The 21,598-nt window shown below is 42.9% G+C and overlaps 1 protein-coding gene across 7 annotated transcripts in view; it reads left to right on the top strand.

The window, feature by feature from the left end:
- NR2C2 (nuclear receptor subfamily 2 group C member 2) overlaps positions 1–19,771 on the top strand; it is a 71,967-nt gene extending 52,196 nt beyond the window's left edge. For all 7 annotated transcript variants that reach the window (XM_084764954.1, XM_084764955.1, XM_084764950.1 and 4 more), the window contains 11 exons: positions 1,498–1,600; positions 3,427–3,606; positions 4,336–4,483; positions 5,088–5,181; positions 6,464–6,594; positions 7,047–7,224; positions 8,317–8,438; positions 11,861–12,000; positions 12,546–12,683; positions 13,606–13,711; positions 14,263–19,771. In XM_084764954.1, coding sequence (XP_084621080.1) covers positions 1,498–1,600; positions 3,427–3,606; positions 4,336–4,483; positions 5,088–5,181; positions 6,464–6,594; positions 7,047–7,224; positions 8,317–8,438; positions 11,861–12,000; positions 12,546–12,683; positions 13,606–13,711; positions 14,263–14,437 — 1,515 coding nt within the window. In that variant the 3' untranslated portion in view covers positions 14,438–19,771. The remainder of the gene's footprint in view (positions 1–1,497; positions 1,601–3,426; positions 3,607–4,335; positions 4,484–5,087; positions 5,182–6,463; positions 6,595–7,046; positions 7,225–8,316; positions 8,439–11,860; positions 12,001–12,545; positions 12,684–13,605; positions 13,712–14,262) is intronic.
- The last annotated feature ends 1,827 nt before the right edge of the window (positions 19,772–21,598 follow it).

Genomic DNA, 21,598 nt, shown 5'->3' with positions numbered 1-21,598 from the left:
GTAAATTGTACATAATATAAAATTTACCATATTAGCCATTATTGTACCTCCATCTGTAACTTTTTTCATCTTCCCAAAGTGAATCTCTACCTATTGGGGCTCCCACACATAAGCCACAGGGAAGAGATGTAAGTTAGTGTTCTGTTCTCTTTCCCTCAAGCCTCCTCCTCTGTCAACTTCCTGCCCCTTGCCTTAGTCCCCCACCCATGTGAGTGTCTTTGTGGGGTATGTCGAAGTGAATATTTTTAGTATATTTAGATGCCCACAGAAGCCTGAGAGGTGTTTGGATCCCTCTAGAGCTAGAGTTGTAAGCAGTTGTGAACTGTTCAAATTTGAGTCCTCCACAAGAGCATTATTCACTGTTAAGTGCTAAGCCATCTCTTTAGACTCATATTTGTTCAAAATCTTTTGATGTGTTTTTATATTGGACATATTTTTATATATTATATATGACATTATTTTTGACATCTCTCTCAGTGAACCTAGAATACATTAATTTGGAGAGGCTGCCTGGCTGGCCAGTAAGCCTGATGATGCAAGCTTAGGTCTTGTGCTTATACAGCTCTTTACTGACTGACCTACCTACTCAGCCCTGCTTTAATCATTTCATCTCTTGGTAGCTACCTGGATTAGTCCCACTGTTTGGCTGTTACTGTTGTGGAGCATTCTTTCTACTACAGAGAAACTTGGGAACTTATTTTTTCCCTGCTGAGCTAGATTTAGACTGTTAGTGTGTTCTGCTTTCAGAAATATCCTCTAAGACAGCTAGAAAGCATTATCTGTCTCATCCTCCCTCTCCCAGAGTGTGTTCTGATCTTATGATGTTAAACTATCCCAATTTGTTAAAAGCACAGATTTGTCAAAGACTGGTTTCTGATGTTGTCACATTTCAGAGGTCATTTTACCTGATTTCTGTATATGGTCCCACCATGTGAGATTCATTTGAAGGTTTATTGTGTGAACGAATTAAGTATATTTTAAATAACTGCTATTTAAGCTTTCTCAGGTTAATATTAGTTGTTTTCTCCTAGATAGACTACTATTTGTCATTTAGAGAGTTACCTACAAGTGAGAGAAACAGCAGGGCTGGTTCTGCTGTCATCTGTACTAGACCATCATCAGGCGCTTCAACACACAGTCTAGTCAGGAAAGCCGAGGTATAACTGACAAACACACCAGAGTGCATGTTTCCATGTTGTTTGATGGGATGACAAACATAGCTGAAGAACCTTGCCTGTCTTTATCTTAGAGAATCTGTTTGTGATTCCTCTGTGGCCTCCAGTCCTGGTGATGGTTACAAGATAGGAGAGCAATCACTGACAAGTGCAGACCACTGGGGAAGCAGAATTGCCTGGCTGTTGAATGAAGGTGTCAGTCAGAGTAATCCCAGTTCTGTTCAGAGTTATTTCGTTAAGATACCCAAGAATGTACAACTAGATGTTACTTTACTTAGTTATCTAGCTTTTAATTGGCACTGTTTGTTTGCCGACATCTTAGATCGTCACGGATTCTGCTTCTGTGGAGCGTTTGCTGGGGAAGGCAGACGTCCAGCGGCCCCAGGTGGTGGAATACTGTGTGGTCTGTGGCGACAAAGCCTCTGGTATGTGACTCCGGCTTCTCGCACGTATCATGGAGCAACAATATGACTTTTTATAGGGTAGGGAAATGGTTATTTGAGAAAGAACATTATATATACATTTCAAACATGGACCTAGACATAATAAGCAAAGTACTTTGTCAGATTATTCAAACTGATAGGAAAAGTCAAGAAACTGTGATTTGTTTCCAAGTGTTTATATGCTATTAAGTAAAACTTTGTTTCATCTTATTCGGTTCTCCTAAAGTGTGTTTTGTATATAATTCTCCTCATCCAAACTATCTCACTTTTCTTTTTATCCTTTCACTGTACCCTGTGTGATAAGCTTCTATAATGGAGAAGTAGGAACCATGCAGTTCCCCCTGGGAAAGTGTACACAGGTTCGCATTCTTGCACGCACGCACGCACTCACGCATACGTGTTGAGTGAAGACCCAAGACCTCTAAGGAGCTTTTAAAATCTGTGCTTATGGTGTCCTTCAAGGAGAGCCCAAAAGTTTCCACAATTAGATCTCTGGTGAAGGGAGACAGGAGGCTTGCTAGCACTGGGTAGTTATGGAGGGTAAGTGAGGCAGTAAAGGCATGTAGTGGGATTGGAGACATTTAGCTCTGAGAATCTGGGGCATAGACTGGAGTTCTGAGGCAGCTTTGTTCCACTCACAGGAAGTCTGGAGGTTTTGGTGTCCTAGATTTTATTTTGTCTTCTTGAAAAGGGGGTTGGACCAAACTTAGGAAGATGCTTAATTAAGCATCTTCAGAAGCTCTTGATTTTTCCCTTTAAACTGGTGTACTATTTCTCTACCATTGATACCTGCTTCTGATGCTACCTTTTCTTTGTCTTGGTAAAGCCAGCTCATCCTACCATTTAAAGCCCCATCTTCCATCTGGGAGCAGGCAGACAGTGCTGCTACTGGTACTGATTGCCTTTCTCTAGACTGTTTTGGGCATCTTGTACAATCTCCTGTAATGGTTAGGACTTTGCCATTGGAGTGTTTGAGGGAAATGTATGCCTGCTAAAAACAAGGAGACACACTTTGCAAATTTTGTATACATGAAGCAGGAACAGAAACAGCCAAAGACTACCTGGTTTCCTTATTGATCGGGGCTCTTCTGAGCTCCAAGGAAAGGCCTCATCACATAGCCTTATAGTACCACTGTCTGCAGCTCTTAGAAGTCACTCAGAGATACCAAGTTCAAGGAGACATTGCAAGGAAGGTCAAGCCAAATGTTGACAAGTGGTCATTTCAGTACCATGGTGCATCAAAGGGAAAGTTAAATGGGATTCTCCAGTTTACCTCTGTAGTCAGTGTGAAGAGTGATGCTCTGAAGTGTCCTCCTAACAGTAGAGCTATAGTCTGGGGCTCTGGAAGCAAGAGAAGTCCAGTATGGGCAGTCTTAGCTGCAAAGTTCTCCTGACGTACAGCAGCACTTTATCAGCTTAGAAGGGTGAGCTGATATGCCATTTACTGAAGGCCACTATACTGAGTAGAGAAGTAAACTGTGATTTATAACCTTGTTCCTTGAAGGGGATGCTTAGGGACAAGGACATGACTCCAAAGAGAGTAAGAAAAATGTAGGAATGACATAGGCTGTTCAGTCTGGCAGTAAAGGTGGCACCGAGTGCTTCTATAGCCAAGATGTGCACACTGGAGCAGTGTTGCCTGAGCTTCTCTATGTGTTAGGATGCTTGTGTGCCAGTCATGTTATTTATGAGCTTTGGGTTTCCATCATGACCTTGTAAGGTTACTGTAGCAATATAGACACATGAGGTAGACATATTGTCAGGCTGCCATGATGAACCAGACCATGTGCTCACTCATTTCCCTTCAGGCCGTCACTATGGGGCTGTCAGTTGTGAAGGTTGCAAAGGTTTCTTCAAAAGGAGTGTAAGGAAGAATCTGACCTACAGCTGCCGGAGTAGCCAAGACTGCATCATCAACAAGCACCACCGCAACCGCTGCCAGTTCTGTCGGCTGAAGAAGTGCCTAGAGATGGGCATGAAGATGGAATGTGAGTAGCAGGGCCCATCACACTTGTAAACGCTTGCTTAGTAAGGTGTTTACTTTTGACTTTAAATGAAGAAATACATAAGCTAGGTGTAGGTGTCTATGTGTACTGTGTACATGTGAATGCAAGTACCCATGGAGGCCTTGGATCTCCCTGGAGCTGAAGTTACGGGAATTTGTGAGTTGTCTGAAATGAGTGCTAGGAATTGAATTCTAATCCTCTTCAAGAGTAATATGTTCTTAACTGCTGAGCCTTCTCCAGCTCCTATTTACGCATTCTTACACTGGGTTGCTGGGAGAGAAATTGCTGTATACAATTAACAGCCTTTAGTTTGCTGAAGCTCTTCCGGCTGGAAGTGGATTCCAGGAAGATTGCTCTCCTATTTGTGACATGGGATAATGTATGTGAAGGTTCCACTTGAAAATAGGCATCTCTTAGGCTGAATCCAACTGATTAGTGATAGAAGTTACAAACAAAAACCCCAGCGGACCATGTTGGCCTTCTTAGGTGACACCAGAGTGCCAGTTTTTCAGCAGGCAACACCTGTCATCTTGATCCTTCTGTATACCTTTAGGTTTGCATTGGGGTTATTTGATTTTGACTCTTTACATTGACTGGAAAGTCCTTGGTGACCAAACACCAGAGTTAGAGATTTTCTAAGAGACAACTTTACAGTGTTACGGTGTTTATTCATTTGACTCTTTTTCTCTAAACGTGAATATATAATTTAAGCTGTACAGAGTGAACGAAAGCCTTTTGATGTGCAACGGGAGAAACCAAGCAATTGTGCTGCTTCAACTGAGAAGATCTATATCCGGAAAGACCTGAGAAGTCCTCTGATAGCCACTCCCACATTTGTGGCAGACAAAGATGGAACAAGGTCAGTCTCCTGTTCTCACAGAACAGCACTGGGATTGGCCTCCAAACTGGTGCAAGGAAGAGCAGATAACCCTGGGAAGGGCACACACATGGCTCTCACCTGCCATAGCTCTGGCAGGTTTCTCCCTTTTGATCCATTCAACACTTCTGAGGGTCACTCCAGGGCATAATTAATCCTGCAGTTTAGGCTTCATTCATATAAGAAAATAGCTGTCTATAAGTCAAAGTACAGGGCTTTTATTTTATTTTTTTACAGTATAGACAAAAGGCCCAAGGTGAAGAAAGGACCAGATAATGCCACCAACTAGCTTTTATATTCTTTTTAACACACTGTTGAACTGATTTTAAAGAGAGTAAATATAAGGAAAATCAGAAATCAAAAATGTATTACACAAAGAGTTCTGTCCTCTCTCAGCCTGTAGCATGGCTTTATGAGGAGCCATAAGGGGCAGACCGCTGGCTACTCACCCGGCACTGAGTGTTAGAGCTTTTCTCTCAGTAGACAGCCTTGCAGATATGAAAGTCAACTGAATGCAGTATGAGTACACTGTGCAGAAAATGTTAAATGTTAGAAGCTACTCTGGGTTTCTTTGTGTCTTAAATAGACAAACAGGTCTTCTTGATCCAGGGATGCTTGTGAATATCCAGCAGCCTTTGATACGTGAGGATGGTACAGTTCTCCTGGCCACAGATTCCAAGGTAACATTCTTCTCTTCTCCTGTGTGTTGCAGTGCAGGCTGCTTTGCCTACTATACCTGCTCTCTTGACCATCAGAGATGATGCTGAAAGCATAGCTTCCTGTAGCTCCATTAATTTCTTGTGATAATAGTCATCCTAGGATTTGTTCTAAAGATGCTGGTGGCTTTTCTCCAGTCAGAACTGAATTGCCATAATCACTATCACATGGCAGATTTGTGGACATTCTATGGTTCTATTCCCTATTAATTTATTTCCCTTATTATATATATTGGTAGGCTACCAGCATGCTGGGATAGTAGCTATGTTTTGTTGTTGTTCTTGGTTTTTCAAGAAAGGGTTTCTCTATGTAGCCTTGGCTATCCTGGACTCACTTTGTAGACCAGGCTGGCCTCAAACTCACAGTGATCTGCCTGCCTCTGCCTCCTGAGTGCTGGGATTAAAGGCGTGTGCCACCATGCCCAGCAGTAGCTACTTTTTTTTTTTTTAAGGCAGCCGTTTGCAGACGCTCCAGTTCCTTTGCATTAGATAATCTGCAGTAGCCTGACAAATGAGCCAAAGAGAACAAACTTGTAGACTGAGATGTATGTTGGTCCAAAAGGTCCCATTGTGGTGACCTGCAGCACTCTGTGGTTCTACCATAATTTATTAATCAGTTCTGTGCTTAAAACTTTGATTTTAGTGTTTATATTTCTCTAATCAAAACACAGGCGCGCACACAGTTGGCTTTCTCTGTTCTCGGCATCTGAAGCATCATTGAGGTTTTGATTTATATCTGAAGTGAGGTTGAAAACACTTATTGGCCATCTATACATCTTTTCTGGAGAAGTGTCTTCAGATCCTTATCCCTTTTAAAATTAGTTTATCTTTGTATTGTGTTATTGAGAGCTTTCAGTACTCTGGCTATTAAACCATTATCAGACATGTGACTTGAAGATATTTCCTCCCTGTTGTTGTTGTTTCTTTTACACTTCTTTAATATCTTATGAAGCACAAAAGTTGTGGTTAGAAAAATCTACTTTGTGTGTTTTTCTGTTATGCATCACATGTGTGGATCGCTGTGTATGATCACAACCAAGATACAAAAACCAAAAAGCCTGACCCATTCTGTTTCCAGCAGATAAACAGAAAGATCTCCTTGGTGTGACCCTTTATTCACACCTATAAGCTGGCCTTGAATAAACATACCTCCTTCACTTCATTGCCCTTAAGTCATTCAAATGTGTGTGCTAATTTTTTTAATATTACTGTTTTTATATATATATATATTACTATTATTTAATAGGCTGAAACAAGCCAAGGAGCTCTGGGTACACTGGCAAATGTAGTGACCTCTCTGGCCAACCTCAGTGAATCTTTGAACAATGGTGACACTTCAGAAATGCCAGAGGACCAGTCTGCAAGTGAGATTACTCGGTATGAGCCCCAGGCACTGTGTTGTAAGGATGGATGCCAGCATTTGGCACATATGTTATAAATCATTTAACTGTGGGCACCTACACTGGAAGAGGACCTGCTCATACCATGTGCCATAAGGCAGTCATAACTGCAGTTTATTCCCTACACCAGGGTCTTTATCAGACAAATGTTGTCTTGAGCACTGTGTATTACACCTGAACAGAACAGTGTACCTCTTTCCTGTTTTTCTGTTTGCTCACACCTGTTTTCTAAATGGTATGTGCTAGCTGTCAGTCCAGATAGGTGCTTGGTGGGAACCACACAGTCCTCTGCTTGGTCCTCCTGTTAATTTGCAATCTAATAGCAATATTCAGATCTGGGGGTAGGGGGAAGAACATGGATCTAAGTAGAATCAGCTAGGGCGCTCTTACTGCACTTAACCATTGATGTCGGCTTCATTTTGCTCACAGGGCATTTGATACCTTAGCAAAAGCACTTAATACCACAGATAGTGCTTCACCTCCAAGCCTGGCAGATGGGATAGATGCTAGTGGAGGAGGGAGCATCCATGTCATCAGCAGAGATCAGTCAACACCCATCATTGAAGTTGAAGGCCCCCTCCTTTCAGACACACACGTCACATTTAAGGTGAGTACACATATGTTAACACGTGCTACCTACCTGTCCAGTATGCTGGAGCCAGATACTGTACCAATGCTAGTCTACAATTTCAAAAGTCAGACCTTGCAGCAAGTTCATTTTTTAGTTGTGGCAGAATCTTGAATTCCAAAGCATTTTACTGTTGCTTCTTTATATAACTGTTTCCACAGTGCCATTTGGTTCTGAAAGTTACCCTTCAATAAGTGTGACTCATCATTGTCAAGATACACTGCCATGGTGCTAGCCACTGAAGATCAGGGGCTGGCTTCTTTGCCTTTTCCTTCCTATGACAGTAACAGAGTTTTAGGTGGGCACCTTGTTGGCCTCTCTACTATGTAGAGAAGTAATCAAACTTGTTAGCAAGTAGGCAGCCAGACTCTGATTTTAATGAAATTGCCCTCTAGAGCCACAGCCACTACCTTTGAAGAATACTAGTGAATCCCCAGTCTTTTCCATGCTCTTTCTGTGTCTGCCCTCCTGACAGGGCATCAGAATGCTTTCCAGTCTGTAGTCTCCAGAATAAATTCCCTGTCTCAGTGCTCTGTACTGGAGAGACCTAGTCAGTCACTTGGGTAGATAGGGTCCTTGACTACAGTTGTCCAAGGCTTACTTCTCAGGTTGCTTCCAATGCCCTTGTGGACATTAGAGTGTCCGGAGCCCTGGCAAGCTGTTTTTCCAATGAGATATTATCTTCTCATATATGGGCTTTTGTCCAGCACCCTTTCATTATCATCTTGAAGCCACCCTTAAAAACACTTGGCCAGTGAATAGGACAAATAACAATATAAGCTGAGATAAGAGTTATTTAAGATATCTTTGTATGGATGAGCTGGAGAGAGCCATATATGCCTCTGAACCCCCGTCCAGACTGCTGGACTTAAGTCAAGTAAGGACATGAAACCATGGGAGCTGGTGAAAGCTTTGGTTACATGGACACATACTTTACTGACAGGCTTTTGGAAGTTCTTTGAGAGCTGAGACAGCTTTTTTGGCTATTACCATTGTTAACAGGAGAGATAGGTTGACAAGGGCACCTGTCCCTTCTTTAGCTCTTATGTCACAGTGCCTCCTATTTTCCAGCTTACAATGCCCAGTCCTATGCCAGAGTACCTCAATGTGCATTACATCTGCGAGTCTGCATCCCGCCTGCTTTTCCTTTCCATGCACTGGGCAAGGTCAATCCCAGCCTTCCAGGCACTTGGGTAAGTAGATTTTATTCCTGGGTGTCCTTGAATAATGGGAGTTGCTCCTCTAGAAATGGCCAGAGGCCTCTGAGACCCTTTCCAGTGTGATGATTCCAGCTCACCTCATTCACTAGCCCACAGTTTGATTAAATGTAATCAACAGGTTGAAGGAAGCAGTAGTTCTTGTATGTGCCGGGGATTTGTTGTTAGGAGCTGTGTCTGGCCATTGATAGGATGAGTGCCAGCACTGGTTTGTGTCTAAATAACCCCTTGCCTCCTCAGTGTTGGCCAGCCTGTGTGGACCACTGGCCAGTGTCATCTTTGCAGGGAAGCCCTTCCTGTTTGCTTGTTCATAAACATCACTGTTTCCCTGTTTGTCCCAATGCCAGTTCAGCTACTGTACTAATGTCCAGTTGGAGTAGGCCACCATTGTGGCTTATAGTCTGGCTGTAACATAAAAAGCCATATGAAACTGCATGCTGCAGGGTAACCCTAACAGTAGACATTACGTTGTCCACTGCTTACCGTAGCAGTGGCCTACAGTAAGCAGATCTGGGTAGAGAATCATTAAGAACAGCATTTGACAGCTGTAAGGCTGTAGGAAAGTCATCTTACTTCTCTGAGCCTTCAGTTTTTCTCCGTAGAATCCATGACAGAAATAAACCTCTTAACCCACAGCTGAACATGAAAGGGGATCTACAGATAGCAGTGTGCTACTGGGTTGGGTGCTGTGGCATATGTCCCGCATGTAATGGTGACAGTAGTTCACCATACTTCATTATTAAAGGAGAGATGGACAGGTTTGGGTTTTCATTCCAAGGGCAACTGGACAAGCAGTAATGGTTGAATAAACATTTGCAAATTCATGTGAACTTCTTAGGACAGACAATGGCCTGCCCTTGCTGCCATCTGGGAGATAGTTGACATCTCAGGGTTATTAATACTGTTATGTGAAGATGCCTTGGTGTGGAGCTAAACAGTGATGCTACTACTTCCCTGAGTAGGTTTTTTTTTTTTTCCCATCTGAACAAGTTAAAAGCTTCTAGAGTTTCTTTGTCCAGGCTAGCACATTTGAAGGGGTTTTTATTATACTACACATACTGGTCTATTTTTCTTTTTTTTTTTGGTTTTTTGAGACAGAGTTTTTCTGTGTAGCCTTGGCTGTCCTAGACTAGCTTTGTGGACCAGGTGGGCTGGCCTCGAACTCACCTCAATCCACCTGCGTCCGCCTCCCGAGTGCTGGGATTAAAGGCACACGCCACCACACCCGGCCACATACTGTTCTTAAACTAGTGGTCACAATAGTGATCCCAAGAGAATAAAGGCTGCACCTGGGACATGAGAATGGCTCCATGTAGCTGAGGCAACTAGATGATATAGCTCTGTCTAGAGATGCTAGTTTCTCCAGCTCTCTGGCAGAGTGGGAAGTAAAAGGTTTTGCAGTGTACCATCTACAATCATTTTCCTCTTGTACTGACTACACAAGAGCTGTTTCAGTTCTAGCTTACTGTTTTTAAATTACACATATTATCTATATTATCTGTAGGCCCAGCTAGCGATCAATTAAAACATAGACACTTGTTATATTTTAAAATATCCTTTAGTTAACCCGGGACAGGGCAGATATCAATCCTCTAAACTACCTCCCATAGTGAAACAGGCATGGGATCCCTGTCATCTGCTTCTAATAACTTCTATAATCCCAAATCCTTGTTCATGTTCTTCATCTGGGCTGGATTCTCCATCCACACCACCAGCCATGTTTTCCTCCAGCTAACCCATGGCGGCCTTCCTCTCTTCCCTTTAGGTCTCTATCTTTCTTCTTTCCAGAATTCCTCTTTCCCCTAGCCCCACCTATCTCCTGCCCTGCCCAGGTGGGATGGCTTTTTATTAAGCAAAAAGTGGGTCACACAGATAGCAAGCAGTAATTAGCATCAAAATATATCAGACTATTCCCCAACACTAGCTGTAGCTCCCCTGCCTACCAGGCCCGATACAGCGTTTCTGTCCTTCAGAATCTGTAGTCAGTGCTTGTTCCTTGATCTATACAGCTTCTCATCTTCGCTGGAGGACCCAAATCACAGATACCATATACCCAGAGCTGAGCTAGGACTATTAGGATTTAGAATGCTATGAGAAACTTTAATAAGCTTTAATGGGGGAACTGGGGATATGACTAAGTAGTAGAATGTTTGCTTTATGCATTCCCAATCCCACAAAAACAAATTTTAGGTGTGTGTGTGTGTAGAAGACAATCTCAGGTAAAAAAATACCTCAGGTACAAGGTCTCTCACTGGACTGGAACTCCCCAAGTAGGTTCAGGGGAGCATGCCTCAGGAGACAGGTCTTCCCAATTAGCTAGGTTTAACAAAGCCAGAGTTAGGTGGAACTGGACTGGATCCCAGGAACTTGCCCCAGTGTAGCACATTCTCCTAAGGAACAGCAGGCCAGGAAGCCTGAAGCCAAGGTCCAGCAAGAGTCCTATGGATCTCCATCTGTGTGAGCCTTCCCAGAGTTAGGACTTTCAGTACTTCCATGTCTAGCTTAATATTAAGAAAACCAGAGGTAGTCTGGTCTACATAGTAAGACCCTACCTCATATAACCTAGGCTGCCCTTGTACTTCTGATCTTCATACCTCCACTTCCTGAGTGCTAGGATGACAAGTGTACCACCCGGTTTTATTCAGGGCGTTGAGCATTCTACTGTCTGAATATCTCCTCAACCCCTAATAAAGTTTCTCATTACTGGGACTTAGGAGATGGCTTAGTAAAGAGCCTGTGCAGAAGTATAAAGACCTGAGTTCAGATCTCCAGAACCCATATAGAAGCAAGACATACAGGTGTATGTCTGAAAAACTCAAAACTGGGCAAGTAAACATAGAGTCCCTGGAGCTCAATGGCCAGCCTGCCTAGCCAAATCAGTAAGCACCAACTTCAGTAAAAGACCCTTTCTGAAAATGGAGTATGGTTGAGAAAGACATGTGATGTTGACCTCTACCTAAATGCAAATATACACATGCACATATAACCATACAATCATGGCCATATACCACATACACATTTTTTAAAAAATGTTTTTCTTTCTTAACTATGTATGTCACAGCTTGCATATAGAGATCAGAGGAAAGTTTGGGGGTATTGGTTCTCTCCACCATGTGCATTTGGGGACCAAACTCAGGTCGGTAGGCTTAATGGCAAGGACCTTTACCTGTTTGGACACCTTGTCGCCATAAAAAAGTCTTGTGATTTGTCATCTAAGAGACTTTAGTTAAAACCTTCACAGACTTACTGAAGGACTTTGTCACAGTTTGTCACACTTTGTCAAAGACCATTGTCACATCTTTCTTTGCTAGATGGTAGATTGTGCTGGTGCTTTTAAGTCCATAAGGCCCACATGCTTAGAGTCAGCACCACACTCAGCCTTATCCTTGTGTTCCCAGACAGGACTGCAACACCAGCCTGGTACGGGCCTGCTGGAATGAGCTCTTCACTCTTGGTCTGGCCCAGTGCGCACAGGTCATGAGTCTCTCCACCATACTGGCAGCCATTGTCAACCACTTGCAGAACAGCATCCAGGAAGGTAGGTCCTAGGAATATGGGAATGGAGTGCATCTTGATCCAGTCTGGGCCTAGATGACAAAGCCCAGCCTATGTCAGAGTTGACCCAACTGTTCTTTGTGAATGGACCAACAACTCTTCTCTTGTAAGATAAGTTTTCTTCATGTATATTTGTGTGTCCATAGATCAAGAGGGTATCAAATCCCCTAGAACTGGCATTACATATTTTTTTTTTGCTTTGAATCCTGTTGTTTATTTACATTATTATCATTATTATTTTTATTCACTTTTTATCCTAATAGTAGCCCTTGCCATTATAGATTATTATGAGCCACCATGTGGTGCTGGGAACTGAAACCAGGTCCTCGGCAAAAGCACTAAGTATTCTTAACTACTGAACCATCTCTAGGCACAAACACCTTTTACTACTTCACTTCTAACCTGGAAGTGTAGCTCTTGACCAGCTTGAAATAACTTGTTTCTCTTTAGAAAGTGAACTTACCCTCCATTTGTCTGTGTGGCTCCTTAAAGAGTTTTCCTCAGAGGCTCTGTGATATTTTTTTCTAGATAAGCTTTCAGGTGACCGGATAAAGCAAGTCATGGAGCACATTTGGAAGCTGCAGGAGTTCTGTAACAGCATGGCGAAACTGGATATAGACGGCTATGAGTATGCATACCTTAAAGCTATAGTTCTCTTTAGCCCTGGTAAGATATGCAGTGGGGACTTTTGGCACTTTGGACTATGTCTACTGATGTTTCTGAATGCAGCAATGTTGTCATCAATTGTGTAGGAGAGCCCTTCCATGTTTTACGTAACCCAGGGTGTTCATAATAAGTGCTTTGCTACCTAGCATTAATACATCAATTGTTAAATCCTTGCCTCTATAGCCCTGAAGAAGTGTGCTTGGGGATTCATGTTCTGAGTAGATTTAGGATAAAGATCCTAACCAAGCCATTGACCAAATAAAATTACTGTCCAGTGGTCGTCTTTCTTGTTTGGGCTCTGCTGGTTTCCAGCTTCTCTGAGCATATATAATCCAGACAGATTGAAGCTCAGCTTTACTGTCTTTAGATAGCAACATGTCTGACTGTAGCAGCTGAAGAGGCAGAAGAATTCCTGGTGGAAACCAAAAGACACCCAGCTATCTTCACTTTCTTCCTCTCTAGCTGTTCTCAAAGCACTGGAGAAGTCACTTGGGCTGATTATTGACTTCAGCAGCAAAGACTGAATGTAGCATAACCTTTTCTCTTCTTCCTCAGACTCCTTACTATACAACAAAAGTATCTATTGAAAAGTAGTCATTATGTAATTAAACATCTGGAAGGAGAATATTCCTCATGTATCTTTACAAATCTGTGTTTCCTATAGTAGTAAAAAAAAAAAAGTTTAGAGCCAATCCAGGGGGACTCAACCTAGGAGCCACACCTACTTGTGGACCTCTTGCAGCCTTGGAAAAATACAGAGGCAAAGGCAGCATTCTGACAACTTCCCAATTCACTGAGCTAGCTTTCAGAGGTCAATTGCTTATATTTAATAAGTATATCAACAGACGAAAAAGAAGATTAAGATGTCTGTGACACTTTCCAAATACAGAGAGAAACTTGAGGTTTACTTTTCTGTTTTCAGATCATCCAGGTTTGACAGGCACAAGCCAGATTGAAAAATTCCAGGAAAAGGCACAGATGGAGCTACAGGACTATGTACAGAAAACCTACTCAGAAGACACATACAGGTGAGGCACAAGGTTCTGCCCAACAGAGAAGGGTATGTATGTGTGGCTGGGTCAGATTCTAGCAACCTGGCAGGGCCTCTGTTAGATCACTGACAGCTCCAGGTGTAGAAGAGTGTGCAAAAATAAGGGAATGCTAGGTGGGAAGTTTGCAACTGCTGGTGACAGAAAGGGAGCACTCTTCTGGAACTGTCTCAAAAAACAAAAGGAAACTTTATGCATTTATATTATACGTGTGTAGGCATGCATGTGTGCAACTGTAGGACAATGTGGAGGAGTTGGTTCTTTCCTTGCACCATACAGATTCTGGAGATCAAGCTCAGGTTGTCAGGTGCCTTTGTCTACTGAGCCATCTCACCAATCCTGCACATACATCTCTTGTACTTTTTTTTGTTTTGTTTTGTCTTTATGCTAAACTTTAGTTGTATTGCTTTATTTCAACAACAAAAAAGATGTTTGTTTGGTTTAGTTCTGTGTGGTTCCAAAAGGACCTCTAAGAGCTGGCCACAGGCAGCCAGACACCTCATTACTCTAATGCCTGTTCTCTCTTTCAGATTGGCCAGGATCCTTGTCCGCCTGCCAGCACTGAGGCTCATGAGCTCCAACATAACAGAAGAACTTTTTTTTACTGGTCTCATTGGCAATGTTTCAATAGACAGCATAATACCTTACATCCTCAAGATGGAGACTGCAGAATACAATGGCCAGATCACTGGAGCTAGTCTATAGTGCACACCTGACAGCTGCCAACAGTGGGATGCCTCAAAGGACTGTGCAGGTGCAAGGGAAGGGAAGTAGCAGTGTCTTGGTGTGTGCAGGTGTCTCCAGTGTGTTAGCCACTTCTTCCTGTTCATCCCAGACAATAGCAACTAAAGATGAGTAGAAAACACTTCCCTGCCCTAAGAAATGTTTTCACACCTTTTGGTGAAGCAGATTTTGGAACAATCTTTTAATCAATTTGTATTTAGAAATTCTCAAAGGGCAAAAACAATACTGAAGTTTTATAATGTCAGAGACTAGTATTAAAAGAACCTAAGAACAGTATATGTAAATACATTAAGAAGAGTCCTTGGAATTAATAGCTACTGATTACCAGGGTAATGCTAGCACTTTCTAAGCACTTCTTATCAAATCTGTAATGTTAACATCTTGCCTGTGGACAGGGCAAATGGAAAACTGTTTCTTTTGTCAAAATGCTAATGATTTCTGTGAAAGCTCACTAGGGTACAGGAGACAATCATTCACATTTAGATGAGGGGCAACACTCCTACCTGTGTGCAGTGGTGGTGCTGAGCTAAATTCCTGTGAATGAAATGTGGATTCCTGGCATTGTGTGGTAACACAACTGGCAGTGACTCACTAAGAGCTGCTGGCTGTACCAGGCAGAAATGTGTGTCAGAGTCTTTGCCCACATGGTCCTGATCCATGATGCCTGTCTGTAGACTCTTCCAGAACCTGGGCTTCACTATTTTCAGAATTAGACTGCAGCTTGTCAAGAGTGCCTATGACTGAAAGTATGCCCAGCTCCCTCAAACCAACTCATAGGAACTGGGGCCTTTGACCAAAAAAGTTCAAAGTAGGTGATACACACCCTCTGATAACATGACCTGTAGTTCATGGTGGCCTGATTGAATGTGGCTTCTGCTGTAAGGGTTCTTATTACTGGTGTGCCTGGAGAGGGGCCAGTATCTGTGATCACTCAGAATCTGCAGTTGGATGGGGGCTGTATTTCCTCACTGCCTGGTTAGATGACTGAACAAAAGGCATCAAGATAAATTCTTTCTGATCTTTAAGTATTAGTGGTTTCAGTGTACTAGGTATGTTCTAGTCCAACAAAGCTTTCTGGGGCATTTAAAATAATAGCACACCACCCTCTTAAGAGGATCCAAAATCAATCCTCAGACAGGGCATATAGTGCAGGCCTGTAACGCCAGCACTTGGGAAGCTGAGGCATCAGGATTATGGATTCAAGGCCAACCTGAGCAATTGAATGAGGAAATACCATCTGAGTTTTAAAGGGGTGTGGGGAGTGGGGTAGAGTGGTTACTTTGTAGAGTGCTTGCCTAGTGTGCACTAGGTAGGTCCTGGGTTTCATCCCCAGCACCAAAATCAAAAAGAAAAACCCTTATTCACAAATTCTTTCAAATTATAATGACCATAGCTACTAATGGGTGCAGAATTCAGTTCCAAGGAAGATGGATCTGACTTAAAGCTCTCTGCATTCCCACAGGCACAAGACTGCAGCAGCTGAAAAAATGTGGAAGGTTGGGACAGGTACTTGGTTTTACTTTTTGATTAGCAGAAACTAAGAAAAATACCTCCTGTAAGGTTGATGGACAGGTACAGCTATGGAGCTCAAGGCTACATAAGCTGTTTTCTTTTGAGGAGTTAATGACACTTTATTCACTGCTAATAGGGCTTAAGTGCAGATAGTATCTCTAGCTTCTAAATTCCCAGCTAGATTTGGAAGCCAGTGTTGGAGAACAGCAGGGATGACTAGTATAAAATGATGGAAAGGACTTAATTTTTTTTATGTGTACATTCAAACTTAAGACAAAAGGACTAGGCATAAGTACAGTTACAGTGGGTCTATCTAATACCTTTAGAGGTTTCCTACAGTGTATGTGAGCATACCAGTCATCTCTAGGCCCCTCAGACAGGGCCTGGGTATCTTGGCTCCCATTTAGGCTACTTAGACCATGGCTGGATAAGTGCCAACCTCCAATAAGTTGGCACTAGAGGGGGCCAAAAACCACATACACAAAGATTTTGCTTAGAAATGAGTTGATGATTCTAACCTGGTCCTTTGTTAGTCCTGTTATTGGTAATGACCAGTTCACAGGGCCACTTTGGGCCAAACTCCTTCACTGGTTGTCCAGATCTTTGTGGCCTTACCCTTAATGATTATATCCATAAGACGTTCTCATTAACTGAAATAATTTCAAACTTTGAGTGATGTCCCATTTCATCTCTTGTCAAATGAACCTAGGAAGGTTAGCCTGTTCCCACCCCGCTTCCCCATTTCTTATATATAGCCCAGTGATGTCTGGACTTAAGCTTTCAAGGCTTTCCACCCTCGATTTATGAGTCTGTGATACTCCAAGTCTGATGAAGCAGGACTGACCTGGCTAACTGAGCTCTTCCAGAAATATCTCAAATAATGTTTAGTTCCATGTTGAAATTTGGGATAAAACAGGACAGAAGATGTAGACAGAGACCAAATTCCCTAAACAAGTCATCCTAGTTACTCCTCAGAGTGTTAGAGTTGTCACTGTCCTTCCAGTTTGCAGTGTGTGTTGAAGGGGCTTATTTACTGCCTAGTCTCTTCCTGAGGCTCCAGTTAAGTCTGTGTTGTCTTGAGTTTCTGTAACTAAAGTTCAAGTGGAGTCACTTATGCCCTTGGAATGATTTTCTAGTTTGTCAGTGTCAGTATTAGATGTGGACAGTGTTCTGAGGAAGTCATGGCATCAACCAGGGTGGTCAGTGTGGCCTCCAAGTGGAGCAGCATCACCCATACTACACACACTTGTTTCCTGAAGGGTATATAGTCTTGCTTATGCACTTCCTCTGATCAGTATCCCTGACAGCTGGATCTATTGTCTGGGACCTGGTATCATGGAGGTCTGGAAGCCTGTTTCTGCTTTCCAGTGGTTAGGTGCAGTGGGGCTATTGGTGCTGCTGAAACTCTCCTCCAAGTCCAAGCTATGAAAAGCACCACCTAATAGCTGCTTTTCTCTAGGAGGAGGGTCCTGGGAACATCTCACACTGGCAAAACGAAACAAAAACAAACAGATGCCCTACCTCTGGCTTGGCCTAACTTCCAGTCTCCAGATTATGTGGCTCTTTCCAAAAGTCTTAACTCTAATGTCAATTTCTAAAGCCAACTCCAGAATAAGATGGGGTTGCCCTAGGTGTTTTGTACAAGGTTCTGGACTTCCTCATTGAGTGCCTCCCATCAGTGTGCACTTCCAGTGCACACAACCTGTCTCTTCAGCTGCACTGTGCATGTCCAGAGTTACAGGCCTAGATGACTGAATGAATGTACATGTGTTCATATTATTCTTTTTGTACAGTGTATATAATGCGTGTACATAGGTGTACATTATGTATACAGACATAGCCACATATTCAAACGTCTATGTTGTCAAGAGTTGATACTGTGTTGCTAATGTGAATTGATGTGGGTGTTGTAAGGTTCCCTTAACAGGGACATTGTGCTGGTGAGTTTCTTACCAACTTTATTTTCCTGAGACAGGGGACTGCCTGGGCCAGGTAATATTCATTCCTTCACAATAAAGCCTCAAGCCAGAAAGATCGTGACAGGAGGGAAGTTCTCTTAAGTTTACAAGGGCCCAGAAGCTGAGAGAGATGTTAGCCTAATATCCAAAACTATGGATAAACCTGCTTTTCACAAACCAGTTTAGGCTAACTGGAAGGAACTTGGTGACTGAGACCCTCAGCCTTCTCCAGAGCCTGGAGCTTTGTGGTTCAGAGATGGGCACTTGGGATCCAAGGGGATGCAGCAGTCTCCCTTATTTACCCTGTGCTCTTTCAGCAAGACTTGGGTACTGTGTGGTGGAAAATAACCAGCCTTCCAAACATTCTCTAAAAACAATGCTGATAGCCAACTTGTGGCATATAAGCCACAAATGGTAAATTGACCCTTTAACTAGAAGCAAGTGAGGCTTATCCTGACTTAAGTATACATTCTGTAATAGTTATATTTAATAGTAAGGTTGACATATTTTGCTTACCCACCAGGTCTATTCTAGTGAAATTTGTCTCTTAGATTGGGACTTTAGGCTGAGATGTAGACTTGGGGAGACACAGCCCAGCCTGGCAGAGGCTGCTAGTGACCATGGTGAGCAGGCACCTCGTTTGGAGGAAGCCAAGTGCAAAAATTTGCCTGACCCACAGATTGCTCTTTGTGTTTTTGAAATAAACTACTGGAGTGTTTTAAAGAATAATTTGTTAAGACTGTAGTCCTCAGTGCCTTTGGTGAGACGTGGGTCATTTGGCGTAAGCTTCCCACTTGTGTGCCTGGCCTCACCGCTTGTGGTTGTTCAATCTTGCCTGTGTCATTGCCTGTTATGACAATCACACTATTGAAAGTGGCTTTCCAAGTAAAACACAGGGAAGCTTGGCAGTCTCTAAATGAATCCTTCCATTTTCTTGGGGGCTATTGTCTTAGCAGCAACCTAGCAGTAAACTTAAAAGTGGCTTAGAAAGGGAAAAAAAAAGAAAAAAAAAAAAGACATTTCTAATGTTCAGCAATATGCACTTTCAGTTGATTTTTCAATAGTTTTGGTATTTATACATGGAATGTAGGAAAAAGGCTCAACATTATCACTGTTAAGTTTTACTGTTTGGGTACCGTTTGGTATAGACTGCACATTAAGAATGGCCTTTCTTCAGGAAGGCACCATCAGTTGTCATCCCAACAGTCCACTCATTCACAGATGTCAATGCTGCTGCACACACAACTCAAGTGCTGGAATATTTTTCTAGTCTGTTTTCCCAATTAACTTGTAAATCAGTGTTCAACTAGTTTTATAACTGAGAAGCTGCACATTTTCATAGTACCAACTAGTTTGTACCTATAGTTTGGATTTCTCTATTAAGAGATATACAACTGAGTTATCTGCCCCCCTCTTTTTTTTTTTTTTTTTAAAGGACATCTACTAAAGCAAAGTCCAGTGTGGAATTTTCTTGGGACCGGTTGTGTAACTTCTGCCCTTCACACTATAGACAACGCCATGGATGCCATTACCTTTTGATTCCAGGTTTAAAACCTGTGGAGAGCTGCCATTTTGTACAGCTTTTCTCCCCATGTAAATGAGCTATGTGATGGCATTTAAAAACCCGCATGTTCTTTTTAAACTGAATTTTCTATCTAATCAATGTCTTCAGTCCTGAAGGAGAATCTGCATCATTGTGTCTGTGTAGAGAGTTGCCGTGCATGGTTATGAGCGCCTTTTACTAAATACTGTTCAATGTGGCTTTGTTGTTGTGGCTTAATACTACCTACATGAGGTTTATACTATTAAAATAAATTAAAGACTAGTGTGTGTGCTGTTCATCATTGTTTCCTCAAAATAGTAATGTGTGGCTGAGCCCCTCCCCCTCCCGGGAACCTGGGACTATTCTCTGCCCTTCATCAGTTGGAAAGACCTTTGGTGGTAGAAAAACAGACTAAACTTTCTGTGGCCATACAGCAGGAGGTAAGGACCCTACATAGGCATTTCCAGAGCATGGTGGACCTTGCAGATAGGTTTGCAGTTAGTTAAGTGTCAGCAGGTGTTAAGCTCATGTATTGGGTGTTTGCTGTGAGGGTTTTTTTTGTGTGTTTTTTTTTTTAAAGTGTTCTCAGATTCAATAGTTGAGTGAAACTGCTCTTATTTATATCTTCTGACCTTTACAATTGAGGATTCGGAGGCCTGAATCAGATCCTTACAGAGCTCACAGCTGTCAGTAACACTTCAATATGAAAACTGTCCCTTCAGAGGACCATCATGTCATCTCAAGTCCTTGTGTAGTCAGTTTCATGTGTGTAAAACCTGTCACTACTAAGTAGGAAAAGACAGATTTAAAGAGATGACTTGTGCCAGTGTCACTGGCTTCCATACCTGCATCTGCTGCTCACAGAAGTCTAGGCCATTAGTAATAGTGGCTCTGTAGAAGTTACCAGCTGCTCACATGTCGCTCCTGCAGCCTTGCCACAACTTTGGCAGGAACCAGTATCAGAATAAGTGAAGCTCAAGAATTAGGTCCCCTTGGGGCCTGGCCACACTCTGCCATGGAGGGAAGCAGTCTATCACTAGTGCCAGCCAATTACAGGGACACTGTGGGGATGGAAACTCAGAATTACAGTTGGGCATGGTGGCACACGTCATTAATCCCAGCACTAAAGAGACATAGGCAGGTGGATCTGAGTTTGAGGTCAGCCTAGTCTACAAAGTGAGGCCAAGGCAGCCAAAGCTACATAGAGCCTGTCTCAGTACCTGTTTGGGGGCTGTATCAAATTCTAATCAAGAACTCCTCTTCCTTATACGTTTGAGCCACAAGCATCCATTCCACTGCAGGTCCTACCTGGTCTGCTGCAGAATCACAAAGTAGAGCCAGAGCAGAGGATGGAAAAGCTACCATACTGCAAGTATAAGCATTCCAGCTGCACTGCCGTCTAAGGCCCTTGCACACAGGAGCCAGGTGAGGGGCCAGGCGAATGGGAGTGATGTCTGTGTGTAGTAGCCCTGCTCTGTTGCTCTGCTGCTCTAAAGGGCCTTGGGTATTTACAAACAGCCACTGTTTGGTTGGTTATACCCCATAAACTTATACCTATATATAGCCAAATGCCAAAGGGTCTGTGGTAAATATTAAGGTGACCCTGGAAGGGTTCTGCTGTCCACTGAAGGATGAAGTCTATGTAGCTAAAACGGCAGTGACAACTGGGAAAAATAACTAGGAAGGCACTCAAAAGTCAATCTCTCTTCCCCCTCCCTCTCTCTTTGAACCTAGTAAGCAAGAGTTGACAATCAGGTTAACTGGGCTCTTAATTACTACCCAGATGGCATCTTCATTCTCAAGGCCAGAAAGATCCCTGCTTCAGCCACTACAGTGCCACTGGCATTCCCCCACCCACGTGGACTCCCCAGGAAGCAAGGCTTTAGTATACTGTCCACAGGTATGCTTTGGACTGTTGGGTAAGTACATCCACTCTGCCAGCTACATTTGGCTTACCAGTAACAGTAGCCCTCACAAGTTCCAGAGTAGAGACTGGACAGGGGGCAGTTGTAGGACTGAGACAATCATTGATAGACTGCCTTATACCCTCTCAGCTAAAAGCTTTCTGCTTCAGATGGTCTTTGTACCAGCAGGACCAGACTTACCATA

The sequence above is a fragment of the Acomys minous genome (genome assembly GCF_964271855.1).
Source record: "Acomys minous genome assembly, chromosome: 17".
NCBI classification, from domain to species: Eukaryota; Metazoa; Chordata; class Mammalia; order Rodentia; family Muridae; genus Acomys; species Acomys minous.
This window is presented reverse-complemented; position numbering and strand designations above follow the sequence as displayed.